This window comes from Epithele typhae (genome assembly GCF_022376455.1).
Source record: "Epithele typhae strain CBS 203.58 chromosome Unknown BXZ73scaffold_100, whole genome shotgun sequence".
Lineage (NCBI taxonomy): Eukaryota > Fungi > Basidiomycota > Agaricomycetes > Polyporales > Epitheliaceae > Epithele > Epithele typhae.
The window spans coordinates 94,859-122,818 of record NW_025954291.1 but is presented as its reverse complement, the minus strand read 5'-3'; the positions used below and the strand labels follow the sequence as shown (position 1 = coordinate 122,818).

Here is a 27,960-nt window from a genome sequence, read left to right as displayed (position 1 = left end):
AAACCGAAAGAGTGTGGGGATGGAGCTTCATCGGTAGGATTGGAGGCTCCTTCTTGAATCTTGAATGTCAATGCGCGTAGGGGTGCGGACAGCACGGTCCGATGGGTGGCAGTCACAGCGAGTAGGTTAGGGCATATTGATGCACGCTTCGGGAGGGATGATCTATCCAGTGCCATGTGGTTAGGTATACAGATAAGGACAGCGACGCCCACGGAGATGCATCAATCAGTGGCCGACCTGTCATCCAGCAGCAGGCGGCAGTGCAGAGCGCGGTCGTAACTGGCAGATTAATGGACTCTTCTGATTTAGTCTCGTGGGGAGTGAGGTATATCTGGGATTGTCAAGAGCCTCGGATGTTATATAGCTATAGAGTTGGAAGATGTGATATCTTGTGTCAAACCTTGCTGCTATTCAACCCACAGTAGGTATACCGGGTCCATTGGAGGCTCGAAAGTTGAGCGTCTTTGACACAGTACGCACTACCACGTCGAGTACCCATAGGACCGAATGGAGACCGACTTTGGACCGAGTGACGTGAAGTAAATGCTCGATGAACCGGCACGAGTGAATAGAGTCATATTTAAAGGCCCCAGGAGATGTACAGCATGAACATCTAGGGAAATATCGTCATGCAGAGTCCCCCAGGACCAGCATATCTGGAAGGTGATAATCTGGGCTCGGACAGTTTAATGTATCTGCCACCGAAGAGAACACTTACACGCTTTGACATGGAACTGTCAAGACATCTGCGGCCTCAGTGCGAATTTGTAGATCTGTGAAACACCGGGCCTGTTTCTGAGCGCCGAGGGAGATATTCTACCAAGAGCACTTTAAATCTCCCGCAGGCGACACGCCAATCGAGCGCCCCACGAGGCAGAGTGCGTTCAGTCACTGAATGACTGTGCTTGTATAGAGTCATATGCGAGATTTTTTCACTATCAAAACTGGAAACATGCGTTGCAGATCTTCCGGATGCCAGCGCGAGATGTACCGAATTCGACAGCAGCCTCCCCGCGGATTGATCGTACCAATTGACGTGTTTATAGCAAACGCCAGAGGAGCACATGTACAAGAACGAGAAACCAGTTCTTCTGGGACGGGTGTTCTGAACAGTTATGATTATTCGCGCGTAATTCATCGTGACATCTACCACTGGACGTACGGGAATGTTCGTTCTTTAGCGATCCTGTTGCTGGAGCCACTTGACCTCTTCAACATGCAAGTCATCTGCCGTGTCTGGTTGCAGCGTCAATTAGTAATATATACCAACGTGTAAGTTCACTAACACACCTTCGCGGGGAACACCGCTGGCCACGGGAGCCGCAAAGCCCGTACCATATAACATGGACATCAAAGCGAGGAAGAAGAACAACTGAGCAAGGTGAGGCATCTCTGTAGTGGCAGTATGAGTGGGTGGGTCGAAGTTAGTGGTTCCAATGAGGATCCTTTATAACACGTCGCACGCGTCCACGCATTTCCCTGTCCGGGCGTGGTGGTGTGAACTAAGCACCAAACTTAGGTACAGCCCTGCAGCGATCTGTTGTGTACGTACCTTCTCGTTCTTGCTCAGCGTACCGGAGTGGTGAGGGCCGGGAAGAACGACGTGTGGTGTCAAAAAAACGTTCATACCCGTCACGTCGGGCCCCTGCATTCTGATGACAAGTTCGATACGTTCCTGGAATCCCGGATAGGTCGATGTCAGAGCTGGATGGATTGTGGATGGATGTTTTCATCAAGAGGCACAGAAGTGCCAACCCTAGAGATAACAACGCTTTTTGGAAGTAAACTGAGAGGAGGGGAGCGATAAGAGGTCGACGCAGCAGCTGCCCACGAAGCGTATGCAGGAGGAACGACGGGGGCGGCTGGACGAGCCAAGCTACATGAAGCGTTGAATAAGCAGAATAACGTACTCTGAGCGACCTAGGAGGAAACGTTCACACGCCCTCGTGACCGTGATTGCATCTGAGGGTCGAGACTCGAGGCGCTGACGCGTCGCCCTTCTCCTCAAGCCCCACCATGGCCAGGGCTTAGCTGCGAGGTCTCCACGCTGTCTCTTCGTCTCCTAATCTGCGCATACGCTGTCGTCGCCCACACCGCAACTGGAATGCATCTTTTCCCTTCCTTGAAGGTCTCACAACGTCCACATCCCCGTCAAAGTTCAGCTTCCCAACACCCATTGGGGCGCGCTCAGACATGAACAGTGAGAAAATAGTACGCAAATTCTCTTAAGACACAATGCTGGTAGGAGACTCTCATGCCTAACGGTGCGTTAAAGACACTGTATTTCGTCGTAAGCGGGACTCATAGGCTGGGTTGGAATGTCAGCCTCGCGGAGCGCTGAGATCACTGTTCGCATTGGTTCTCCTGTTCCACGTATCCCTTCATTCAGTCCAAGTGCGACGTTGTAAAGCTCAGGTATGTCCATCCATCGGATCTCCGACGTTGACGCTCATCCTTCCTAGATGTCTGGCACATCATGTCGCCTACGACCGCTCAGCGCACTCCTGGGCTTTCATATCGTCGCCGCTCTCGTTATTTGTGGAAGGGGTCATCCAGCTGCGTACGAACTTCCTCCTCTTGCTCCCTCCCTATATGCGCGCCAAGACCCTGCGTCGTCCATCAACTGGTGGCCGTTCCCCGCGTATAGTCAATGGAACAAGCCGACCGATGCAGCGATCCCCTCGTCCCTCGTTGGGCCTACGGACGTCGCTGTTGGAACTCAACCATCTCAAACGGCTTCTACAACATCGCTTTCGGCCGGCCCTTCGCCTACCACTGGGGTCTCGACCACAACACCCTCCGCGCCATCCTCCACGACATCCGCTACGTCCGCTTCTTCCATAGTGCACATTGCCGCCCTGCCACCAGCGAGCCAACAGTCCTCAGTCACTAGACACCGCAACCAAGTGTTGGCCGACAGCCCCAAGGACTTCAATTTCGCTTTCCTCTCCCCCGTCTTTGCTATCTTAGGCGTCGGCGTTGGAATCGGCGTAACGATGCTTCTCTATCGCGTTCTCGGTGGTAGCCTCACCCCTCAAGGCTCCCATCTCAGGTCCGGTTCGGCCTACACGTCTAGCGCGCTCTCCCCTCACGGATATCCTGCCACTCCCCGTCGCTCCTCCCTCGTACCACCAGACCTGACCCCACGGCCAAACAGCGCCCTACTCGTGCCGAAGGAGACGCCTGGCGATGCCAAAGAGGAGAGCTCCTGGCTCATGCGGGCACTCTCCACTGTCAGCCGAACGTCCACCGCCACCGGAGCTCCCGCCCGCGACGCGGAACAAGACCCTTTTCTAGCAGACCCTACCGCTGTATGTGAAGTCGCTCGAGTCGACACTCAACGCCGGATTGCGCCCGGGTCACGCTCCATGTCCTCCGACCAGCATGACTATGGCGAAGAGGATGACGTGCTTGCTCAAGCTCCCCCCCGACACAAGTCCATTAGGCGTAGCATTCTGGAGCGTCTACGTCTGGGCACTATCCGCCGGCCTCGATTCCAGTCGTATCCTGAAGAGGGAGATGACGAGGAATATCTCGAGCGTCGGCGTACGATGCGGTCGTGGTCTGCTTCCCATCGACGACGCGAGAACTCGGGCCCTTGGGACGACGGGTCACCAATCCGGCGCCCGTCGCACATGCAAGAGAGGAGGGATCTCCTGGCGTCTCCTCCTGGGTTCCGCATCTTGCTCGAGGATCCGGAGTCTGGTTTCCTGCAGGAAGAAGACGGTTCGCCTGCGGTCTTGCCTTCGCGCGCTGCTACGATCATCACCTCCAAACAGGAACCTCCTTCGCAATCCTCCGACTCTGACGGTGCACATATCCCTCGTCCTCCCTCTGACAGGTTCACGCCCAAGCCAAAACGGAGGACGGCTGAGGACAAGCGCAATAGTCCTTTCACCCCTCCGAGCAAGGCGACTCTCGCTTCTGCACCGCAGTCCCCTAGAGTCTCGCGTCCGCTGTCTGAGCGCCCTCCTCCGTCCTATCATTCTCTCGTGGCACCCGCCCACGCTCCAGTTCCAGATTCCGCGCATATCGACATCTTGCCATTCAACCCGCCGTTGATCGCGTCCCCGCCCCTCCAGACGAGCCTCCTGTTTGGTCCCGCTCCCGAGCTTTCCCTCCGTCATTTCCCCGCTTCCCCGCCGTACCCCAGGGCCTCCAACGACGACACGCCCAAGGCGCGCGGCAAAGGCAAGCAGAAGAAGGACAAGGACAAGCGTCCTGATAAGCACGCGGACAGACCTCCCCGGAACAAGCTGCACACTGCGCGCGAACCGCCCCCGCTCCCCTTCCCGTCCTCGCCGCAGTTCCACACGCGGCTGACAAAAGCACATCTGCCTCCCTCTGCGGCAGCGGCGGCGGCGTCGTCGTCGGGGGCGACGCTCCTCGTCCCGTCCGCCGCGGTGTCGCGTACGCTCACATCGTCGTCTTCCGGCTCGGCGTACTCGCAGCTCGACCGCGGGGAGTCGCGGGCGCGGGCGGACCTCGAGCGCATGCGAAGCGCGTCGGTGTACTCCCAGGCATCCGCGTCGGGCTCCGCGCTGGACCTGGACCTGGCGCCTCCGCGCGATCGCGCTGGGTCGGGTTCGCGTGCTCGCGAGGAAAGGCACGCTACCTCGGCGGCTTCGCTCGCGCCCGCTCAGACTCAAGCTCAAGCTCAGGCTGAGCCAACCGCGGGTACAGGCGCGGGTCTGAGGCGCGGCACGAGAGCACGGGGCACGCCCGCGCAGCGGCACCTCGCGCGCAAGACGGCGCTGGGGAAGGTCGACGAGATCGTGGCGCGGAGCTACGGCGGGGGGAGCCCGGTTCCCATGAGCCCGAACAACTACGGGAAGATCGTGGGCGACGCTTGGGGGAAGGGTGCGGGTGCGGGTGCGGAAGATGAGGTGATGGGCATGAGCATCGAGCAGAGGCTGGAGATGTCGAAGAGGCGGTAGACGGAGTGCCGGGTGCGTTTCTGTAGAGTATGTGATTTTATTTGTAGCACGTCGTTTCGGTTAAAGGTCATTGCTCCCATTGCTTGAGTATACATGGGGGTCTTGTCTTGGCGAGCATATCGTTGTGTGGTCTGTGTCAGGATCGTGCAGCGTCGGGAAGAAGAGCATACGGGATATCTCAAGGGTTCGCAGCCTTAGGGCGTATCGAGGCGAACCGATCCGGAAGGCGTGCGACGTGCACCTGCTCAAAGCTTCCCGCGGTAGAGGGCGAGCGAGACGGGCTTGATGATGAATGTGGAGAGATCTAGCTAAGCGACGAGGGGGGAGGAAGCTTTGATAAGGCATACTCTCCCCAAGTGGAAACGCGTCGTGAGCCACGCATACATCCCTCGAGACGGGGCGGTCCTTCCGGGGGAAGATAGTATGATTGAAAGCGGAGATACGCAGGCGTAGGTGACGAGGGTGATCAGCCAGCCCACCGCTTCATAGCTTGGACGGCGCCATTTTGTGGTGGGTGCCCGACATGCACAACCTGCTGTTCGTGACATCCCAAATCTGCGTCGACGCGTCGGCAGGTGTGGAGGGGAAGGGGCGGGCAGGAGACTCACCTCTGTGACGGACGACAGCATACGCGAACCTGACGCGGTAGTCGTGTTCACAACCTCGATCGTCACCCCGCTGGGCACGTAGATCAGCCGGGGCCCGGGACTGGTGCTGGAGATGGCGCGAAGGGCACTCACGCGAGCGCAGGGGCATGGAAGGACGTGTTGAGAGCCTGCGAGACGGATCCCCACGGCTTCTTCTGGACCATGGCGAGTAGCGAGATGGCGGCAGACGAGCACCTGCGCGAGCAGCCAGAACAGTCTATTGAGCACGAGGGCACGGTGCGCAAGCCGACGGAAGGCGCAGGAGGGGAAAGTATGCACTCACACGTCGATGAGGTAGACCGCGCAGCCGCCGTGCATGCTCCCATTCCAGTTCAGCATGTCTGCCCGTCTGTCAACGCGGTGCTCCTGCCAGACGCGGCGCGCGGAGAGGCGACGCACCGGCTGCGACAGTGAGGCGGTACGTGACCCGCGCCTGCAGCTTGCCGTCGCGCTCGCGCGAGAAGACTTCGACCTCGGAGGGGACGAGGCGCGAGGCGATGGAGAAGGCGAAGGTGCGCTTCGTCTGGCTGTCGCGGACCCATCGGTGGAAGAGGTCTTTGGCATGCGGTGGGACGTCGCCCTTGATGACGATGTCGTTGACGGTCGGGGCTTGGGGAGGCGCGGACATGGTAGTCGAGAAGACGGTGGATGTGGTGGGGTGGTGGACGGCGTGGACGGAGTGGACGAAACATGAGCTGGGCCGGGTCGGGTGGATGAGTAACCGGCTGGAGGCGCGATGCTGCAATGTGGTTGGCTCGCAGAGGCCCTCGTCGCTCTACGAGCTGCAAATGGTCCCAAAGAGCATGTAGGATACGACTTTGTATAGGATACGAGAACAGGCTGGTTACAAGGCGTCTTCGCTGAGTGAGACGGTGTCCTTGGAGGCCTGCAGAGAGCGAACGGCTCCCCAATGGGCCGTCCGGCCCGTCAGCTGTTGAAACGGCAACTCGAGCTCAACCGCTTAAGTCCCATCGTCTATGACGTCCGCGACCCCATCCCCTCAGCGAGGCCGAGACGCACGCACGCGCGTACATGGACTTACCGGTCGGATTTGGGGTGGTGTTTTGTCAAAGATCAGTTGAAGCATTGAAGTGGAGAAGGCGCCCAAAGCTTCTTTATCTTATCTTATCTTATCCTATCTCACAAGCACCGCGTCGAATACTTCCGTGCCACTCATGTTGCCACTAGTCTTTCATCGACCGGTATGCGAACATTTCATATCCACATGCTAGGGTGAGCTCGCCCGGACTTCTCTTACTTGAAACCAGACTGAAATCATACAGGCCACATCGATGCATCGTTCCTGGGTGTTGACCAAAAAATCAATTCTGGCGGCCCCGTGTTCCAGCGCAAATGTCATGCATTCATGACCCAAATTCCGATCGAAATATCGACTGAAATGGGCGTTCGAATTGCCTAGCCATCTCGACAAGCTCAGTCTCATCGGACATCGCAACGCAAGAAGCGCCGTTCGCCACGCGTCGGATGAAGTCCGTTGCTTTCAGCGGCGCACCGCAAACACACCGGGTCTCGTAAGTCATATGATCTCAAATATTATCCCTTCTTTCAAGAGGCCTGAGCTCAGCCTGCAGCTGAAGCCAGCAGCCGTATACAGTTTCAATACCTCTATTTCCAAATATCTGCGACAGTATGTAGATCTCGGCCGGTCCGCAACGTTTCTTGTTACCACAGCCACCAGCGTCAAGAAAAAAGCCGCTCAGCGAATATTTCACGGTTGACACAGTCTTCAGTAAGTATGTACTTGATCATGAGTACTGGTGTGGCTGCTTACACGATGGTTTCTACTACGCATCTTAATCGTGGTGTGCTCACCGTAAACGCGTCGGAAGTAGGTCGGTATTCCAATTCCAAGCCCCGTAGGAGGTCGGCTCAGCAAGAAGCCGGTGTGCATTCTTTTCAATTTCATATAGCGCACGTCCTCCGACCGTTGACGCCTGGTGAGCGCAGCTAAACCAGATATCGTGTTTGTTTACTAACTGCTAAGGCGACAAGACCTCTCCGAGTGGCATATATAACGGCCGATCTGTTCAGGATTTCCCTAACCAATCGTCTCAGCACCACATTCCTCCATCGTGAATCCTCTCAGCGCACAATGTAGAGCCTTCTCGATACCATTCACAACTTTTCCGGCCAGGTCTTCGACTATGTTATCGTAGGCGGCGGCACCGCCGGCCGAGCCGCCTCAGTACAGGTTATGCATAAATCCCTGTGAGAGCGCCCCGGGTTTATGCATACAGTACCTTATGCATACACAGATATATGCATAAACATTGAAGTATGCATACAGCGGTAAGAGCGTCAATATCCGTAAACAAAAGGACAGCCGCGTGAATCGAACCCGCAGCCTGTTGACATTGTACACATGCGACACAACAGACCACTACGCCAATGTTCCATGTTCTTTGTGCGTTGCTTATAGAATATATACTCTCTTCAATACTGACATAAACACAAGGCTTTTGTTGAACTCGTCGTTCATCACAGTCCAGTCATACTTCTCAACACTGCTTGCATACTCGCCCTCTCCTCGGGATGCTTACCTATGTCTAAGATTGTGTTTATACATACATCCGGTTTATGCATACGCCCCGTTTATGCATACGATTCGTTTATGCATACAACACGTTTATGCATACAGCGCGTTTATGCATACGATCCGTTTATGCATACAACGCGTTCATGCATACGGCCGGTTTATGCATACGGCCGGTTTATGCATACAGCCCGATTATGCATGCGGCGTGATTATGCATGCGGCATGATTATGCATACGGCGCATTTATGCATACGCCCCGTTTATGCATAAACGGTGCGTATGCATAAATGGTTCATATGGGTAAACACAGCGTATACCGGTGGGGCAAGACGACAGTCGTCAACCCCAGGGCCGAGTCCACGGCGGTGAAGGCGACAATGGACATAGAGGGCTGGTGTAAGCGTAGAAATGGGGAATCCGGGATATGACGCGTTGCGGGGAAAGCGAACGCGAAGAGAGTTGGATCGCGGGAACGCGAGGTGCGCGAGGAGGTCAGAATGGACGAGACCGAGGAGGATGACGAGCGCGAGTGCGACACCGAGGGCGAAGGCGACACCGAGGGCGAAGGGGAACGCGCGGTGCGTCTAGACCGATGCGTCGCGTAGGGCTGCCGTATCGATCCTAGGTGAACGCGGGCGGATCGCGATGGGCGTGTGCGAGGCGGGACGGACAACGTGCGCGGAAAACGTGCGCGAGGACGACATGGACGGGAGCCAGGCGAAGGCGCGTAGCCACTAGCGTGGTCGGGTGGTCGAGGGACGACGAGTGGACGTGAGTCGTAGAGAATGGAGCAACGCGACGCTGCGAGGACGCAGGAGCTGAGAGAGAGCTCTGGCGTCGATTCCTGGTGTGCGCGTCGACCGGTCATGGGTGTGATCACGAGGCCGGACACGGTGAGTACGCACCTCACGCTCGCCGCGCAGGCCGGGACGGCCGAGTGAGGCGGAAGGGCGCGCGCCGGCCAGGGACCATGCGCGGAGGTGTTCCTCGAGCACAGCCACCCCCGCAGTGCCTGGATGACGTGCGGGTCGATCACATCCCGCTTTTCTCGGAGACGCGTCTCATCTCACGGCCCGCCCGCGCGTACTTGCAAGAGCACGAATAGTATGAAGCATTCTACGAAACAAAACATTACTACGCCCTCTACGGCCCTCTACAAAGGGCGCACCCAGTTGCGAGCGCAGATTCGGTTCCACTTCTGGAGGTTGAACCCGCCTTGGACGTTGTCCAGGCCAAGCGCCTCGATGAGTTTGCGACCCAACCTATGCGGTACGGTAAGTAACAGGCGCGTAGATACAAGAGGAGAAGCACTCACGCGGCCACTACGTCCGATCGGAACTTCTTCCCATTACCCGGCTGTTTCTTGCCCGACTTTCCTTTCCCCCCCGCCACCCTGCCATGTTTCTGCAACGCTCCGTCAGCTTGCCCTCACGCGCGTAATAGAATGCGACTTACCGGGTGCCAGCCCCAACTCACGGTCGTCCGATGTAAGAACCTACAGCGGCCATGGGGGAACGTAAGGCTCCCGCCGTTGTTCTTCTTCACCTTGATGCGACCTCCAAGGCCGTTCTGGATGGCCTGAAGCGCACATGTTAGCGCATCGTCGTGGCAATGAAGCCGGAATACGTACCTCACATACTAGTGCGACCTCCATAGCCATGTACGGACCCCGCATAATCTGATGCAAGGTCTGCGTGCGATGGTCGGAATCGTCAGAAAACGTATGTAAGTGGAACGATAAGAATACTCACGTTGCGGTGCTCGATGCTCATAGGCGGCATGGTGAGCGAGTCAGCGACAGCGATGAGTGGGTGAGGTGCGCTGGGAGAGTGGATGTTGACGGTCCGGGGCGCGAGCGCGGGTGGAGGGTGACACGTGGGGTGAAGGCACCACGAGTGAGGGTGGTGCGGCGACGGTCGTGGTGGCGTGAGTGGAGCATGGACGGTCTTTTCAGGACCCAGCGCGAAGAAGAGTGACGAGCTACTCACCTTAGACTGCCACGCGGGTGAGGCGCGCGCGCGAGAGGTTGTCACGACCGGGGGTACGTTCGCGGAACAAGACCGAGAGTGAGATTTGCGGCGGGTCCGGCGGTCGCAAAGGGGGAGGGGGATGGTCTGTTGAGGACCCAACGCGAAGAGGAACGAGGAAAAGCTCACCTGGGCTATCGCGGGCGTCACACGTGCGCGTGTGGCAGAGCGTCGACACGCGTGGAGGACGGTAGGCGGTCGCGGCGGCGTGGAAGATGAAGGGCACGGGGGAAGGTCGGGGAGAAGATCCAGCGCGAAGACGAGTGACGACACTCACCTGGGCTAGCACGCGCGGGAGACGTGCGCGGGCGGCAGGGCGTCACCACCGGCGTCACCAACGCGGTAGTAATCTGGTTGTATAGAGGAGTGCTTTCGTTGGGGCAGAAAGAAGAGGTGAGAGAGGGAGCGGCGAGGAGAGGAGAGGAGGGCAGAGGAGAGGCGGCGAAGACAGACGAATGGTGAGACGCCCGTAGAGTGTCGCACGACGTAGCGAGACACTCACCGAGCACTCGGAAACGGACCACGATGTCGATCGTCGTGCTTTCTGGATGCGTTCGAGAGCGAGAGGCCGCCGACAGACGACAGTGGATGGAGGGCGAGGATGTGGCAAGCGCGGGAGCGTGGAGCGTGGAGCGGGGCGCTGAACTTTCGATTAGCTTCTCGCGTTTGTGATATCGCACGCGTGCTCACAAGGTGCGTTGCGTCTCGCGATGCGTAGCGTCTCTGGTCGTTCCTCACCTCGATCGCCTTTGGCCTCGTTCGCAAGGCCCGCTTGAGTGGTACTTCCTGGCGTTTCGGTGTTCCAAGCTCTTTAATTTCTGAGCATCCCCCTTCCTCACATGGGTCGACGACATCTAGCACGGACGACACTACTATGGCTAGACGACATCTCGCCAGGACGACGCTGCTCACTATTTGGACGGGCCTCGGTGTCTTCGGCAATGTCCGCAGGGCACCGCTTGACTCCTGGTCCGTGATCCGTCGCGGCGTTCAGTTACGGCCCGAGGGTTCGGCGTTTATTCCGGCAACTTACCGGCGTCTTGCTCCAGCGTTGACCCGGCCCGGGGTCCTATTCCCATAGTGTAGTCGGGCGGGAAGCGTAGATAGGCATCGGAGGAGAGGGGCGATAGCACAGTGCTCTAATTTGAAATGTGTCAGTAGAACTGGGGTATCCAGTGGAACACATACAAGTTTGCATACTCGCGAGACGCTTCACAGCTTCGTCCGTCGCAGTCTCTTGAACCAGCGGCCGAAGTTCTGATGATACTGTCACAGATTCAGTATGCACGCAAGATGTTGTAGGCCCCCTCTCTTCGGCAATGGTCAGATCTCTTACTCCATACGCATCCATCTGGTCTTCTCTATTGACAGGGCACTAGCGCGATGTATCATACGCATAGTTGTGGGGCGCTCTAACAGCGATTTGTGCACAACCTGTACTGAGGCGGCTCCACCCTCCCTACTCGACATACTGCGCTTTATCCTCCACCCGCGCCGCAACACGCTCCTCGCGTACAGGACTCACCCCGCCATGTCGTTCCAGTTCGCATACAGGGCACTCTTGGACGTCGTTCAAGTTCGATCCCTCCTGCACGGCAGGCGGATCTGCTGGCCCATCGTCGCCCCCTTGAACAGCGACGCAGTCTTGATCGCCCCCCCGGTCTTCCGCGGCGAGGCCTACGTGCACGGGATCTCATATCAGTCACGGACGGGGCGGTGGATGCGTGAACCGCACCTTCATTCTCGATCCCAAAGAAACCCCAGCGCCCATACAGGGCGTCCCTCCCCCTTCCCCGGCCAGGGCACACTTGAAAGTTCCCGTCGGTTGCTGCCGTCTATGGTCACTTGTCTGTATGAACCCAATCGTAGACAAGCTCACTGAAGTATACTTCTTTCCACCAGCTTGTATCGATAGTCCTCTTCACCTGACGTCCAGAGTGAAGTTCAGATACGCGCACGACGTGTTACGGGCCCGCGCCCTGGAAAGTGGGTACTTACATCCGACGCGACGCTTTCCGTGTTCATATCGATAGGCTACCGTTGGTTGCCGCTGCCAGTGAAGTGGGAGAAGGGAGGTGTTAGACAGAGCCATGCTTGCCCGTCGAGCCCCTAGTAACAGGCGCCCGTCCGAAATTTTTACCACTTTTTTTACGCCCCTTCTCGTTTGCGCGGACTCCGACAAATGCATTGTTGAGGGACAGAGGGGAACCACGGTGCTCATCCCGGGTCGGGCGCCCGCTGTGGCAGACTTACGCTGAGCCTCGGTGGTGGCTCTTGATTACTCGATACCGACGTCAATTCACTAGTTGGACGCGCTCATGACGTCTTCTCACATGTGTGACATGGCAATTCGTGCTACCTCCCTCCGAGCTGGCCCTATCATCGGTTCGTACTTCCTTCCCTCCTCGTCGCACCCTTTTGAAACCCTGAGCCGGGTGATCGAACGCGCATATACACAGTCAGACGCGTAAGCGACCCCCGACTAGCTATCAGACGTAACTCACCTGTGGCATTTGAGACTATCCACCGTCCCAACCGCCCTCTCCTAGTCATCGTACTCCATCTTGTCCTCTCCGTCCGTCTCGACGTGGGATTCCGAGCCGCCTTGACTGCGCTCGTGATATTCGCGGCGTCGTTTGATCGCTCGCGCTTCCACGTCGGCCCCGTATTCGACATCGCCGTCGTCGTCGTCGCGGCGCCGTTTCGAAAACGGAGTTCCGTACTCAACCCAATTTGGCAGTCGCTTCTGAGCTTGATGGAGGGCAGCTTCATTTGGCTCTGCGACGTGGTAGGAACAGGGTATGTCAGTCGGCTGTACCATGGAGCATTGATTCATACTCACTTTGACCCTTCCTCTGAACGTCCAGTGCGTAGCTTGTTGTAAAGCTCGCCCAGAATTCTTCGCTCGCTTCGCTGTTTGTTCGCCCTTTCCCGACACAGAGACCCCTGGTGCCCTTGGGACATGCGTCTGCGTTCACTCTGCCATTCAGTGATAAGTCACCTGGTCCCTCGAGAAAAGCTTACCTGACGTCCAGTCGGATGTCACATGGACGTCTCCGTAAACCATCTCGTTCCCATAAGCTTCAAGCATCTCGCGAATGTTGCTCCGGTCGTTGTTGCGAGGCGAAATGAGGACCAGTCCACGTGTCGTGTCGCGTTCTAGCGGCCCATTGGTGCTCTCTCCATCCTATGCCATCAATTTTCGCGCAGAGGTCGCACCTCGTGAGCTTTTGTCGAGAGCGGTTCAGGGTGGATACGTACCTTAGGTTGTTCAATTTGGAAAGTCATTCTTTTGGCCACGTCCTGGAAGTACGGATGGAAGATGGCGGAGTAGGTGAGGACGCCGCGTCGGCCTTCGGGTAGAGCGAAAGCACGAGCGTTTACCTCTGCACGCAGACGCTCTGAGCCCGCAGGTCTCGTCTCACGGCGCGATTCCGGCGGTTTCGAGGCACTGATGGTTGAGCTGATGGTACCGACCTCCTCCTCCTCCTCGAAAGGAAGGCCCTGAGGTCACTATTTCGTAGAGCCTCTCTATATGGTCCCGTGTCGTCCCATCCTGAGATCTACCCATAACATTCCGCGATGTATAATCTAGCCATACATCCGCCCGCCCGCCATTCCCTCATCCTTCCCTTCGTACTTCTCACGTGGCCATCGCGGCTCTCCTTGGTGTTTTCAAGTGCCCTACTGCGCAGATATGTCAAGGACGTCATCAAGGGAGCGCTTTGTGTCACTTACTTTGCACCGTTGCTTGCCCTTCCCGCCCTTCTTACCCTTCTGTCGGCGTGAGGTCAGAGAAGATACGCCGGCGAACAGTGCTCCCCTACCAAGGGTTTGGTAAATAGTATAGGGGCGATCATCGTTGACGGCCCGGGCTCGCTGACGCTTTCCATAGCTCGCCGATCCTCGTCTCTTACTCGGAAGAGCACCCAAGACAATCCATAACGACGCCGTATGCTAAGAGGGGACTACAGTACCACACCGTGAAGTACGCTACGTTCCAGGGACTCCAATTAAACACCACACTGCCCTAGACGAATTCAATATCGTCGATCAAGGTGAGGTCGTTCACCGGGGACACTAGGCCGGTCTCGTCGTCGTCGTCGTCAGAAATCTCGATTATATCGAGTCGACGAGCCTTCACAGAGCACATGTTAGCCAGTGTATACAAAGACGGCGTTGAGGACGTACAGCGTTGTTCTTCTCGACTTGATGGATGGCCATCGAAAGACCCGGAAGGCGTCCCCCAATGAGGCGCACCAGATGGATCTTCGGGCCCCGCGCGCCGATATGAGGCAGGGTCGTCACCTTGTACCACTCTGTGTGGTCGATGTCCCAGGTGTAGATCGACTTGCATCCAGGAGACACCTGGATCTGGGCGTATTCGGCGTCCTTGAACGCAACGTGGGGCATCTCGTCGGGCTGGGGAAGGGTCAGCGTCTGCAGCGGTGCCAGGGGTTGGCACGTACCTGACTCCAAACTAACGTGCAGCGTCCCTCTGGCGACGCCAAGTCCGAAATGAGCTCCCGGTCGCCGGGTATCCCTTCATAGTCGTCCACCCTCAGGAGCCACAGGCCGAAGTCCACGCATCGACGGGCGTTCGTGTGACGGATGAAGAGGAAGGGCGACGACCGTGCAGGTGGGAGGTGGATCCTGCCCACCGACAGACGCACCCATTCGTGAACCACAGTGTCCAGTCGCCAGAGCTCGCACCAGTTGTGGCGATAAGGGGCGAAGCAAGCTAGGTCCCCGAGTACGACGTACTTGCCCGATCTCACATCAACCTTCGCCACAAGAGGCCCTTGGTTGTCCTGTGATAGACTGAGCATGTAGCAGAGTGCATTGGTCGTGTATCTCACCTGCAACCAGATGACGCACTCCAAGGATTCCCAGCGCTTTGCGGCCCTGTCCGTAGCGGTTTGCACAGCGAGACCGTTCACGTCGCAGCCCTGTCCCATTGTCAGCCACATCGTGGGATACGTATGTTGTGGAACGGACTCTGGACTCGCCCTACGTATTATTTTTCGTCTTTTCCTTGCCTTTTCTCTGCCTGCTACTATATTGGAAGGTTGTTCCCGCGCTTAAGCGCCCGTATCGCGGACTCTCTTAGCACTTGCACTTCGTGTCCTAGCCCTCATCTCGACCTCTTGGTCTTTGTGGGCTAGGTGAGTATCTCGATTGCCTGTATGTATGTAGAGCTATGTTAACTTGGTCTTTGTGGGCTAGACATCCCTCGTGTGACTCTAGTTTGCGTCTGCTTTGCGCCTAGTGCCGGCAACGCCTCTGCACCACTACATCGAGGTCATCCAACCTCCATCTACACCCATCCACCCCTCCCTCTCCTCCGATTGGCGTTCGCGGCCCGCTCCCGCGTCATTAGGTCGAGATCTAACCAGTGAGTGCTGGCATCAAAGCATCGGATCGCCCCCACTCGCGCAAGCATCGTCCCCACCCTGTGCCACTCGCCCCGCTCTTCCCCTACCCTGCATACCTGCCGGAGTTATAAGGCTCTGAGCGTATCGCAGTCTCCCTGGGTCTGTTGAGCTCGAGTATCACACTCTGAGAACACTACCCCGCTCCCGGCCGACGACTCTATCCGCGCAGTTGGTCATCCCGACTGATTGGCTGCCCGGAAGCCTCAATAGGTGTTCACTTCCCCGGAGCGTATCCTGGTTCCTAGAGCACGGTGGCTTGCACAGGTCATCAGCACGCGGTTGACACTGAAGACAACCGGCACGTCCACATCGTCCGCAACGAGCGAAACGACCTCCTCTGGCGAGAGTGCGACACCAACCGTGTCCTCATATCCGTACCCCTGTCACCTACACGACCCGCAGGGCTAGATTCGACGAGACCCACACTCCTATCCCACCCCTAGTCATGGATGCCCAGCAGTTTCAGGCCCTCATGCAGGCCCTCACCGCGAACCAGCAGCAGTTGGTTGCCGGACAGGCCAACCTTACGCAGGCGGTGACAAATCTGGCAACCGCGTTCCAGAACCTGTCCACCACCCTTCCCCAAGCTATGACGAATGCGACGGTGGCTTCGAACGTCAACACCCAAGCCACGAAGGACGCGACAAAGGTCGCGAACAAGCCCCAGCCGTACAACGGCAAGACCAGTTCGGATGCACGCCGCTTCGTAGCATCCTTCCAAGTCTACGCGATGCAGATGGGTGGCCATCTGAACACTGCCAACGCCACGGGCGGCTTCGATCGCGACGACGCGAAGTGGATCAAGTCGGCTCTCACTCTCCTCACCGATGACGCTGCGATCTGGGCTACCCCCTACCTGGAAACGATCGGTAACGGGCTGGCCGTGTTCAACAACGACTGGACGACCTTCAGAGCGGCGTTCAAAACGCGATTCGAGACGGCCGACGAGGCAGTCGACGCGAAGGCAGCCCTGCAGGCTCTTCACCAGCGTAGCCTCTCCGTCGTCGAGTACTACGCGCGGTTCAATGAGCTCGCGGACAGGACAGGCTACAGCCAGACCGACCTCCGCGACCGGTTCTACGAGCACCTCTCCTCGGAGATCAAAGACGAGTTGGTGCATACTGCTCGCAACACTGCTGCGCTCCCCGACCTCGTTCAGGTCGCTACGGACCTCGACATGCGCATTCGCACGCGCAAGGCTGAGCGTGCGCGCGAACAGGGCAAGTCTGTTGCGACCCCGACTGTCCCTCGTACCGCCACCGGGCAGTTCGCATCCGTGGCAACTCCCTCGACCATGCGCACCTCCCGCGACCCCGACGCGATGGACATTGATGCTGCCAAGCTGAGCGAGTTCAGGCGGTCGATGAACGGCAGGTGCTGGGGCTGTGGTGCGACCGACCACCAGAAGAAGGACGGCAACCACTCGAACGAGACTTGTCGCTGGTGCGGAGGCCGTGGCCATCGCGAGAGCGTTTGCCAGAGCAAGGCACTGGGCAGGCCACGCTTGGGCGGTCAGCAGCGCGTTGCAGCTACCACCGAGGACAGCCCGGTCGCGTCGACCTCAACGGCGAACTCCAATGTGCAGGGGATCAACGCAATCCTCGAGCAGATGCAGCAGATGACGGAGCAGCAGAAGATCCTCCGTGGCGAGCTTGAACTGCTCCAAAAGTCTTTTCCGAACGGGCCCGCTTAAGAGCTGCGGCAGCGGCGCCCCCACCCAAGGTCTCTTCTTCTTCTTTCCCTGAACCTGTACCTAGCGCGTACGATACCGTAGATAGCTGTACTATACCTGAAGCAAATCGATCCGGTTCGCATTTTCGCACTAGCGTGATAGTAAAAGGAAACGATAAGAGTGTTAAGACCGCAGCAATGATTGACTCTGGTGCGACTTCGCTTTTTGTTAGTAAAAGGTTCATAGATAGGCATGGTATTTCGGTGCACCCGTTGTTCAAGGAGATCACAGTGCACAATATCGACGGTACAAAGAACAAAGCAGGCAGTATTACGCATTTCACAAGGCTTACGTTAGGTATGGGTACATATAGCGAGCGTCTCGATTTCTTAGTTACAGATCTGGGACCAGAGGACATGATTCTTGGCTTGCCTTGGTTACGTACGGTGAATCCGGAGATAGACTGGGAGAAGGGAGAGATGCGGATTGAGACGGACGAGGAGGAGGAGGAACGGCCTGCGTTCGAGCGTATCAACGCGAACCGGGCACAGCGACGGAAGTGGCAGAAGGCAGGAGTGTTGGAGGATGCGAGGGAGGAGGTGTGGTGTGCGGCAGGCTACACCTATTCGACGCAGCTGGCAGAGGCTGCCAACAAGGGGAAACCTCAGAAGACGTTCGAGGAGATGGTCCCGGAGGAGTATCGACGCCACGCTAAGGTGTTCTCCGAGGTTGAATCAGAGCGTCTCCCTGAGTCGAAACCTTACGACCACGCGATCGACCTCAAGCCTGATGCGCCTGAGTCGATCCGCTCCAAGGTTTTCCCCATGCCTCTGAACGAGCAGGAGGAGCTGGATCGGTTCCTGGAGGACAACATGCGCAAGGGATACATCGCACCTTCTAAGTCCCCCATGGCGTCTCCAGTCTTCTTTGTCAAGAAGAAGGACGGGAAGCTCCGGTTAGTACAGGACTACCGGAAGCTGAACGACGTCACTGTCAAGAACCGCTATCCGCTTCCTCTCGCCTCAGACATTGTGAACCGGCTGCGAGAAGCGAAGTACTTCACCAAGTTCGACGTGCGCTGGGGGTACCACAACGTCCGGATCAAGGAGGGTGACGAATGGAAGGCTGCCTTCGTCACTAACCGAGGGTTGTTCGAACCCAAGGTTATGTTCTTCGGGCTCACCAATTCGCCGGCCACCTTCCAAGCGCTGATGAATTCGATCTTCGCGGATCTCATTGCGCAGGGCAAGGTAGCGGTGTACCTGGACGACATCCTCATCTTCACGGACACCCTAGAGGAGCACCGTCGACTGGTTCATGAAGTACTTCAGCGGTTGGAGGAGCACGACCTCTACCTGCGCCCTGAGAAGTGCGAGTTCGAGCGGGAGGAGGTGGAGTACCTGGGGCTGGTGATCCGTCAGGGCTCGGTCAGCATGGACCCGGTGAAGGTCAAAGCCGTGCGCGACTGGCCAGATCCTCGTAACCTGCGAGATCTGCGCGGTTTCCTTGGATTTGCCAACTTCTATCGTCGCTTCATCAAGGACTTTGCTAGGCTGGCTCGTCCCTTGAACGACTTGACGAAGAAGGACGTCGCGTGGACATGGGAGTTCGCGCAGCGTCAGGCATTCCGCGCGCTCAAGGACGCCTTCATCAGTGAACCGGTTCTCGCTACATGGGCACCAGATCGACCCACCAGACTCGAGGTGGACGCTTCTGGATTCGCAACGGGTGGTGTTCTGCTCCAGAAGCTCCCCGACGGCCTATGGCACCCGATCGCGTTCCGCTCAGAGTCCATGTCGGATGCAGAGCGCAACTACGAGATCTACGACCGAGAGCTCTTGGGGATCATCCGAGCATTGGAGGACTGGCGCCACTACCTTGAGGGTCTTCCTGATCCCTTCGAGATCATCACGGATCATCGGAACCTCGAGTACTGGCGTACTGCTCAGCATCTCTCACGGCGGCAAGCACGATGGTCAATCTGGTTGGCACGCTTCGACTTCGTCCTCACCCACAAGCCTGGGAAGACGAACACGCAGGCAGATCCTCTCTCGCGTCTCCCCACTCATCAGGTCACGGACGCGGAGGACAACCAGGAGCAGGTCGTACTCAAGCCAGAACGGTTCGCTCAGCTAGCTGCAACCATCTGCAGCGACACCGATCTGCTTGAGCAACGCATCCGCGAGTGCACCAAGCGCGAAGTGGAGGTTAGAAGTGGGCTTGCGGCGCCACCTCGCAAGGTGGCAAGTGGAGTGGCTGAGTGGGAAGAGCACGGGGGCCTGGTGTATCACGAAGGTCGTCTATACGTGCCGGCCGACCCAGAGCTCAGACGAGAGGTTCTTCGGCGATGCCACGACTCGGTCACAGCTGGACACCCTGGACGCAGCAGCACCCTTGAGCTCGTCAGCCGACACTACTGGTGGCCTGGGATGGCGCTCTTCGTGGCCAAGTACGTCGCAGGCTGCGAGCGCTGTCAGCGCTACAAGCCAGCTCCACATCCACGCTCCACCCTGCATCCACACGACGTCCCTGAGGCCCCCTGGAAGGTGGTGGGAGTAGACCTGGTCACTGGGCTCCCAGAGTGCGAAGGGTTCAACGCCATCGCGGTGTACGTCGACCACTACAGCAAACAGTGTCACGTCCTCCCCACACGCGACAGTGTCGACGCTGCTGGCGTTGCAGACCTGCATTACCGCGAGATCTTTCGCTTACATGGTGTCCCTCGGAAGATTGTGTCAGACCGTGGTCCCCAGTTCGCCGCCCGCGTAATGCACGAACTCTACGGCAAGCTTGGCATTGAACATGCACTCACCACCGCGTACCACCCTCAGTCTAACGGACAGACCGAGCGAACGAACCAGGAAGTAGAGCAGCACTTGCGCCTGTTCGTACGCAAACGGCAAGACGACTGGGTACGCTATCTGCCAACTGCCGAGTTCGTGCTGAACAGCCGAATCCACTCTGCGCACAACCACACGCCCTTCGAGGTCATGTACGGGTACAAGCCAGACTTCACGGTACCAGTGGGAACAGAGACTCGCTTCCCTCATCTCGAGGATCGTCTAGAGGGCATGCGCCAAGCACAGAAGGACATTGAATCAGTGCTGCGCGCAGGCAAGGCGAAGATGAAGGTTCACTTCGCAGAGGAACACCCTCGTGATCGGAAGGCATTCGAAGTCGGAGACAAGGTCTGGCTTAGCGCAAAAGACATCAGTGTGCACCAGGCAACGCGCAAGCTTGGTGTCCGGCAGCTGGGACCCTACAAGGTGGTCGAACGCGTGGGTGATCTAGCCTATCGTCTCGAACTCCCACCCACGCTCAAGATCCACCCGGTCGTACATGTGGATCGGCTGTCCAAGTATGGAGGGAACGAGGTGAACGGGCGACGAGCACCACCGCCAGAGCCAGTGGAAGTGGACGGAGAGGAGGAGTACGAGGTGGAGAGGATTCTGGACAGTCGGTTCTTCAACCGCCGGCTTCAGTTCCAGGTGCGGTGGAAGGGATACGGAGAGGGGGACGACTCGTGGGAACCAGCGGCGAATGTCGCCAATGCCCCAGAGAAGGTCGCAGAGTTCTACGAGCGCAATCCCAACGCGCCTTGCAAGATATCTGCGACTCTATTCGCCGCGCTGCCATGGAGGAGGGTTGAGCACCCTGAGCACACAGAAACGGAGAAGGAAGACTGGCAGGAGGGGAGGATCATGTCCATCCGGGACGGATGGGTTTTAGGAGGGGGGTAATGTTGTGGAACGGACTCTGGACTCGCCCTACGTATTATTTTTCGTCTTTTCCTTGCCTTTTCTCTGCCTGCTACTATATTGGAAGGTTGTTCCCGCGCTTAAGCGCCCGTATCGCGGACTCTCTTAGCACTTGCACTTCGTGTCCTAGCCCTCATCTCGACCTCTTGGTCTTTGTGGGCTAGGTGAGTATCTCGATTGCCTGTATGTATGTAGAGCTATGTTAACTTGGTCTTTGTGGGCTAGACATCCCTCGTGTGACTCTAGTTTGCGTCTGCTTTGCGCCTAGTGCCGGCAACGCCTCTGCACCACTACATCGAGGTCATCCAACCTCCATCTACACCCATCCACCCCTCCCTCTCCTCCGATTGGCGTTCGCGGCCCGCTCCCGCGTCAACGTACGCATCCACTTACCTTCTTCTGACCCCGGGTGGGCATAAGAGTGCCACGCCGCTTCTTCTTTTCGCGGGCCATGCCGACGATCCCGTGAGTTTTTTTCATGATGTACTGGACGGAGGCCGCGATCAGAGCCATGGGTATGCTGGTCAAGATGCCCTCCAGCATCGCGCTCTCCTGGGGGGAGGCCTCGTAGATAAGGCCAAGCTCTCGGAGGATCGCCATGCGTGCCGCCTCGATCCGGCGCAGATGCCCCTCTGGGGGACCCCACTGAGGAGGGTACCAAGGAAGGCGGCAGTGGGGGCACTGGGGGCAGATTCAGCACCTGATGTGTCTCCCTTAGATGCGCAACTTACAATCACGTAGTACGTCGCCGCGTAGAAGACCTTGTACGATAGGTGGAGCTTCACGTCGTGAAATATGGCCACATCGCAGAGGTCGCACGGCGTTCCGGGACCGAACGCGAAGGCCCAACCATCGGCACCCTCCATGACCAGGCTCTTCCAACGGGGTGGGTAACGGCCCCCGGGAAAGTCGTCGATGGCGCGTGCAGGCGTTCGGTGTCGGCGGACTTCGACCGGGGTGTCGTAGTTGCGTTGGAGGATAAGTTGCATGCCAAAGGGAAAGGCCATCGTCGACGGGGGGAAAGAAGCGTGGGACTGACCCCGACCGCAGTACAACTTACAAGCCCGAGCGCGCGCGTTTGCCCGCGCGCGCGACCTAGGTCCGCCGCACCATCAACTGGTTGTACCGAACATCAGATGCTGACTGTTGGAACGATGAACATCCAGCCACTGAGGTACCGCTACGTGCAAGCGGCAGGGACGGTCACTGCCCTGCGAGCGCGCGGTCTCAGCGATATTTTCCGGCCCTCCATCGTCGCAGCTCTGACTGCCCCGCGTCTACTTGGTTGTTCCGGGTCGGTCGCAGCAACTAGTGGGCGCGATTCAGTGATGTGTTGCGGTCTGCGAAAGAACACGTACATGTCCAGGTGGATGCCTCTCGCGCTTTTCTTCGGTACCCTGGAAGATCGGCGAGGTGATTCGTAGCCCGGGTGCCAACGTGCGGTCGCCGTCTTCCCGCTCGCCCGGTCTATCGTCCACTGAAGGAAGCTCTGGAACTCTCGAGGAGATAGCGCAGCCGCGACATTTACTGAACATGGTCAGATACTTTGGTCGGCAGCCTCAGACAGCATCCATCGCTCACCTGAGGACCCGTCAGCGTGCGTCGTACGCGTCGCGTCTCCCTCCATCGTCCGCTCGTCGTGGGTTGCTTTCGGGCGACGGCCTGGGTATTATGCCGTCCAGGGCGATCGGACGGATTTGATAATGGGCGGCCTTCCAATCCCTTCCTCGACCGTGTTTATCCGCTCCGTGTTCCTCCGTCCGTGCACCCCGACCTTCGTTGTCCCAAACTCTGTGTGTACATTCGTGTGTCTATCTACACCACATTCCATACCAGCGAATGATATCCAGACCGACCGGTCACTACGCGCTCTCAGCCCAGACCCGGTTCTCACCTCCCACGTGATTTCTTCGCCGGGACGCGCCGCTCGCAGAGGCCCTTTCAGCGCATTGTCAGCAGTGGTCAACTAGAGCCCATGGGATTCTTACCCGCGCGGACGCTTCTTGTCCGTGCTCTTGTCGGCTTTCTGAGCGAGCCCCTTGGCCAGCTCGTGAGAGGGATGGTGCCGCTGTATGCGAATCAGATATTTGGAACCAATAAAAGCCGAAGCACTTACGCGTCTCCTAGCACCTTCCGCGTAACCTTTGTAGAGCGTTTCGAACGACGGCTTCCCTCAGGCTCGAGATCCCGGTCGGGATGTCTTCAGCAGGCTGTTGAGCGACGCGCCAACCCGCGGGGGGGCAACTGTCCCGGGACATCGGGCGACGAGATGCATACGTTCTCGGTCGTGGAGGACACCCTCTTGCCCTTACCGCCCTTTTTTTTACCGGAGACCTTGGCCGTCTGCGTCTTCTCCTTGTCGTCGTCCCCGGACCCGCGCACACCTGAGGTGCGCTCCGCGACCGCCCTACCCTTGCCCTTGCCAGTGATCTTCTTGGGCGCACCCTCATCGTTGTCGCCGGGCTTCGGGCGCGCCGCGACTTTGCCCTTCTTGGACGCCGTCTTATTCGGCGCCCCATCGTTCTCGTCGCGGACCGCGTCATTGGTCCTCTTGTTCGTGCGGGTGTTCCTGACCGGCGCGACCTTGCCTTTCCCCTTGCCCGATGTCTTCGTCGTGGCCCGCTGGAAGTCGTCATCGTCACTCGAGTCATCGGTCGGGGGCTTCGAACTGCCATCGGAGGCGTCGTCGGAGACGTCGTCCTTGGGGCGAGGAAGCACGTCGTCTTCGGAGTTTTTGCCGCCGTCGTCATCGGAGTTGTCGGCAGCGTCGGCGTCGGCATCTGTGTCGTCGTCGTCCGACGGACGTCGACGATGCCACCTGCAGCTTGATTGGACGGACCAGCGACTTCGCGGACGAATTAGGGGAATGAGCCGACACATCGGGTCGTGTTCAATAGACGACTCACCTGGTGCAACCCCTAATCTCTTGCGCACACCACGCTGGATGTTCTTGGCGGACTTGTTCAGCTCGTCGTCGCCCAAGTCGAAGTCTGCGGCAGTTGTCAGTGGCTTCAAACCCATTCCAGCTGGGGACGCACCCTTTTGGGCAAGGTTGGCAAGGTTCTGGTCGTCGCTATCTTCGTCGCTATCCTTGTGGGCATCTGCGGCTTCCTTCTCCATCGCTGAGGGGCGGCACGTCACTGAGACTGCCGCTGCATCAACAGGAACGACCTCACCTTTCACGACCTTGCGGAAGAAGTTGTATTCATCCAGATGAAGCTGTTGAAAGTCGTAATCGGCCTTCTCGAGCATGTACGTGAGGAAATGACGGTTTTTGTGGTCGACACCGTGGTACTCCCTACAGATGTGCTCAGATGAAACTTTGACAGATGGGTGCAGTGACTCACTCGACGTGGCTTAAGACACCTGCCTCGTTGTTGCCGGCAAGCATGATGTAAACGGACCATCCAGTGGTTTTGCTGACCTCCTTGATACACTCCTTCGCCCAAGATCGGATCGCATCCGCGTCGCTGCCGTGTGTACAGTGAGAAAGGGAAATGGAGAAGCGTGGGACTACGCACCGTAAACGAGCATCGAGGGCAACTCCCTCGGCCGCGTGTTTACGCGCCTGTGTCTCCTCCTCAGCCTTCTTGCACCACACCTCTCGCTCCTCGAACGGAAGCTCCGTGTTCCAATACTCATTCGCGACCCTTCGGTCCTCGTTGTAGAGGTTGATGTTCGTTTCTTCGTTCAAGTCCTTGCCTTTCCCGACTTTGGGGCACACGGCGTACCTCTCCTTGCTCTTGCGCCACAGGTCGAACCCGGAGACGGAGCGAGATCGGGGAGGTGTCACAAGCGGGACTTTGAGGTATTTGTTTATATTCCGGTTCCGCGCATTTGAGAGCCACCGGTAGTAGTTCTGGCCCGACGCTGTTAGAATAGACATCCTTAAACCAAAGGGCGCACTCACCGTTCGTAGATTACTGATCCACTTTTGTTCGAGGACGAGGGCCTCCGCGTCGGTAGCGTCCTTGGGGGGCTTGGGCTTCCCCTCCTTGTAAAACCGGGTGGCTTGGACTCTCTCCCATACGTACTCGAGGCCCGCTGCGAGGGGGTGGAGGGTCTTGTTCTCAAAGTCTTCCAGAACCTTCGAGGTGACTTCCGACAGTCGAACCTTGTCCTTGCTGGGACGGAGGTATATGCTGCAAAGGGTTTCGTCCTTCAGCAACGACCGGCGCCATTTGTCTTCCCCGGGTTGGAGAATGATATCGGATGGTGGTGCCATGGGTGAGCTGATGAAGTGGGCGGAAAAGCAGAGGGGGGAAAGCGAATATGCGCGAGGAGTGAAAGAGAGACGGAGTCGTCAGAGGACTCGTAGACTTGCCTGAGAGTCGCCGCGGGCGTCTATCACCACTCGACCGTCCCGTACCATTTGATGTATTCAACATACCTACGAGCCTACTATCTTACATGAACCGAACTCATTGAAAGTCTACAGCGCGTGGAGTGGCCTACGTACAGGAGGGATCGGGAGCCTTCCAAAACGACGCGTAAATTGGGAAACATAGAACGCGACAGCGTCCACCTGGAATGTCTCAAACATGTCCACCGTCCAGTCCTCCTGAAGGCGTCCAGACTTGAGGTGATCCGGACATCCCGGCCATGCTGACGCGACTGCCATGAACCGACGAAGGTAGGGCTCCGCGGAGCGCCAGTCCTCTTGTGGCACAGAGGGCCAGGCGAACACGTCATCGGACGGCAAGGGGATGACAGTAGCGATGCTCGACTCCTTTCCCCACACCCCAGAGACCAGCATCTCTCGCCCCCAACGCTGCATGACGCTCCAACCGCTCCTCGGCACGAGTACAGCGTCGAGTGCCATCAGCTCGCACCGAAAGTTGATCTCGTGGGCCTCCCACAGAAGCCGCGCGCGGACGGTCGGGTTTATGGCCGCGTCCTCGGCCGAAACGGACAGGCCTTCCAATCGTACGACTTGCGCGGCAGAATAGGACGGTAGGGCGGCCCCGTTTCCGAACAACCGAGATACGCTGTTCTTCTCGTCGACCTTGCGTTTGACACGCTTCTGCGCGGCCGCCGGGACCGACGGATCAGGGTGAAACGCGTAATCGCCCCAGAGCGCAGCACGCCATTCGGCGATTGTCAGCGGTCCGCCGGATAAGGACAGGTCCAGGAGACGCAGTCGGCAGAACGCGCGGATGCGCACTGCGTTGTGAAGGTACCGATGAACCTTCTCGTCCCTTCGCAGACTGGAGGCGTCGCAGTTCACTGGGATGGGAGTCTGGTCGCATACGGTGTCCAGCAAGAAGGGCGGCGGGTAGAAATAGACCACCGATGTGCGCGGCTGGGGCAGAGGCCCTTGGGAGAGGAGCGCCACGGACCAGGCTTCCGGTATGTCGACGAAGACGGACCGGTTGTGCACCCTGGCGGGATGGCGATGTTCTGGAGGGGCCGGGTTATTCGAACGCGCGTCCACCTCCGCGCTGGTTGACGGTGAGACAACCCGATCGTCGAACGCCACACTTGATGGCGCGCCACGCGCTGAGGCGGCATCACCGTTCGCGCGCACCGCTGACGCCCGCGCGGTGGTCGCGGTGGTCGATGCTGATGGGGCGCGAGTGTTCTTGCGCCCACCCCTGCGCGTCTTCTTCTTGACGCCTCCAGGCTGGGATGTGGAGGGAGCTTGGGAAGGGATAGGTGCCATCTCGATACGACGGGTTTTCAGAGGGCCTTCACCTGAACCCGTCAGCGACGGGCCAAGGAGGGGCGTGGTGCCATCGTCCAAAGGGGCAAGGGAACCGGCGCACAGTTGTCCCGTGACTGCGAACACGAGATTGGACGTCCAATTGGACGTCAGGTTCGCGACCGCGCCTAGCTCCTCAGGGTGATGTCGCATTGGGGGTGAACTCTCCTTCCGAGACAGAGCGAACGGGGTCGTGGCCTCGACAACGGCCCAGACCTTGATCCTCGTCGTGAGCGGCTGAAGGAACCATGTGGGAAGGCCGACGCGATGCGCGAGCTGGGCGGTGGCGGCATCACGGGCTATCACGCCCAGAACCGGGAGCACTTGAAGGCTGAAGTCGTTCGGAGAGTCCATGCGCGACAGAACCGTCGTAAGGTACATGTGGAGACCCATGAGCTCGAGAGCGACGCGCTGGATATGCGCGCCCACGGCAACAGCGACGGGTGCGTAGGAAGGGAGTCGGTTCATCCGTTCGACGCACTGGCGAATAACGACGCAGAGCTGGTCACCGTACGCTAGCCGGTGAGGCGGAACGCCGACGATGGACTGGTACCTGGTGAACGCAAAACAGGCGGCCTCGCGAAGTTGTTGTCGAAGTCCGTGCTCCAGAAAACCTAGGCCCGGGACGCCCACGCTGGGATCCTCTCGCCAATGCTGGGAAGGTGCGAGCGTAGTCCACAAGACGGGGGGGCTGTCCGGTGGCGGACGAAGAGGGCTGGGGATGCACGCGATGTGCCACATGTTTCGAATCATGGGCTGGGGCCACCTAGAGTACTCTAGTTCTCCCCAAAGGCCATCCGTGTAGGTTCGGATGATAGCGCGTTCAACCGGATGAGCGGGGATCCAGTCCTGGTTCGGTGACGTCATAACCAAAGAGGGAAGGGTGGCCATGGAGGACAATGTCGCCGGAGCGGCCGCCATCGCGTCGAAAGCCGAGAGTCTTCTCGGGCCTATTGAGTCGAGTTAGAAACCGGCTTTTACCAGTAACGGATGGCTTACACGGCCCGGGCTGGTTTCTCCGCAAATCCGACACAGATGGTCTGGGGCGCGGGCCGGAAGGAAGGGGCGGGGGAGGACCACGCGGGGGAGGCACGTCGCTCGGACTAGTCCGGCTGTTTAGCATTGCGATCGGGCGTCCTCGAGAGGGAGACGAAGGGTGAAGTATCTACCGAGCAAGCGCCCAAAGGTACGACGACATGAGTTCCGTCGAGTAAACACGAAGACAA

At 58.3% G+C, this 27,960-nt stretch overlaps 8 protein-coding genes across 8 annotated transcripts; 1 reads left to right on the top strand and 7 right to left on the bottom strand.

Moving 5' to 3' along the window:
* Window positions 1-1,177: 1,177 nt before the first annotated feature.
* On the bottom strand, window positions 1,178-1,390 carry BXZ73DRAFT_107140 (uncharacterized protein; the record flags this gene model as incomplete). Its single annotated transcript, XM_048016839.1, has 2 exons — window positions 1,178-1,236; window positions 1,291-1,390. The coding sequence occupies 2 exons, from the start codon at window positions 1,388-1,390 to the stop codon at window positions 1,178-1,180; spliced, it is 159 nt and encodes a 52-aa protein (XP_047872089.1).
* Window positions 1,391-2,462: 1,072 nt separating this feature from the next.
* On the top strand, window positions 2,463-4,937 carry BXZ73DRAFT_55754 (uncharacterized protein; the record flags this gene model as incomplete). Its single annotated transcript, XM_048021388.1, has 2 exons — window positions 2,463-4,405; window positions 4,709-4,937. The coding sequence occupies 2 exons, from the start codon at window positions 2,463-2,465 to the stop codon at window positions 4,935-4,937; spliced, it is 2,172 nt and encodes a 723-aa protein (XP_047872088.1).
* A 483-nt stretch (window positions 4,938-5,420) lies between these two features.
* On the bottom strand, window positions 5,421-6,212 carry BXZ73DRAFT_107138 (uncharacterized protein; the record flags this gene model as incomplete). Its single annotated transcript, XM_048016838.1, has 5 exons — window positions 5,421-5,492; window positions 5,546-5,615; window positions 5,678-5,779; window positions 5,868-5,925; window positions 5,984-6,212. 5 exons carry the CDS (start codon window positions 6,210-6,212, stop codon window positions 5,421-5,423), a joined length of 531 nt encoding a protein of 176 aa, XP_047872087.1.
* A 2,221-nt stretch (window positions 6,213-8,433) lies between these two features.
* BXZ73DRAFT_82079 (uncharacterized protein) lies at window positions 8,434-9,922 on the bottom strand (the record flags this gene model as incomplete). The annotated part of the gene is made up of 9 exons (XM_048023642.1): window positions 8,434-8,532; window positions 8,591-8,725; window positions 9,047-9,153; window positions 9,212-9,257; window positions 9,310-9,403; window positions 9,457-9,545; window positions 9,618-9,719; window positions 9,772-9,831; window positions 9,893-9,922. 9 exons carry the CDS (start codon window positions 9,920-9,922, stop codon window positions 8,434-8,436), a joined length of 762 nt encoding a protein of 253 aa, XP_047872086.1.
* A 2,791-nt stretch (window positions 9,923-12,713) lies between these two features.
* Window positions 12,714-14,581, bottom strand: BXZ73DRAFT_82078 (uncharacterized protein; the record flags this gene model as incomplete). The annotated part of the gene is made up of 8 exons (XM_048023641.1): window positions 12,714-12,946; window positions 13,011-13,136; window positions 13,193-13,355; window positions 13,430-13,672; window positions 13,907-13,991; window positions 14,146-14,198; window positions 14,241-14,306; window positions 14,360-14,581. 8 exons carry the CDS (start codon window positions 14,579-14,581, stop codon window positions 12,714-12,716), a joined length of 1,191 nt encoding a protein of 396 aa, XP_047872085.1.
* A 6,742-nt stretch (window positions 14,582-21,323) lies between these two features.
* BXZ73DRAFT_107132 (uncharacterized protein) lies at window positions 21,324-22,040 on the bottom strand (the record flags this gene model as incomplete). The annotated part of the gene is made up of 3 exons (XM_048016837.1): window positions 21,324-21,374; window positions 21,427-21,714; window positions 21,765-22,040. The coding sequence occupies 3 exons, from the start codon at window positions 22,038-22,040 to the stop codon at window positions 21,324-21,326; spliced, it is 615 nt and encodes a 204-aa protein (XP_047872084.1).
* Window positions 22,041-23,017: 977 nt separating this feature from the next.
* Window positions 23,018-25,258, bottom strand: BXZ73DRAFT_107131 (uncharacterized protein; the record flags this gene model as incomplete). The annotated part of the gene is made up of 9 exons (XM_048016836.1): window positions 23,018-23,101; window positions 23,311-23,813; window positions 23,873-23,878; window positions 23,940-24,023; window positions 24,072-24,155; window positions 24,210-24,331; window positions 24,381-24,503; window positions 24,555-24,892; window positions 24,944-25,258. 9 exons carry the CDS (start codon window positions 25,256-25,258, stop codon window positions 23,018-23,020), a joined length of 1,659 nt encoding a protein of 552 aa, XP_047872083.1.
* Window positions 25,259-25,465: 207 nt separating this feature from the next.
* On the bottom strand, window positions 25,466-27,625 carry BXZ73DRAFT_55771 (uncharacterized protein; the record flags this gene model as incomplete). The annotated part of the gene is made up of 3 exons (XM_048021391.1): window positions 25,466-26,224; window positions 26,285-26,433; window positions 26,626-27,625. 3 exons carry the CDS (start codon window positions 27,623-27,625, stop codon window positions 25,466-25,468), a joined length of 1,908 nt encoding a protein of 635 aa, XP_047872082.1.
* Between the last annotated feature and the right edge of the window lie 335 nt (window positions 27,626-27,960).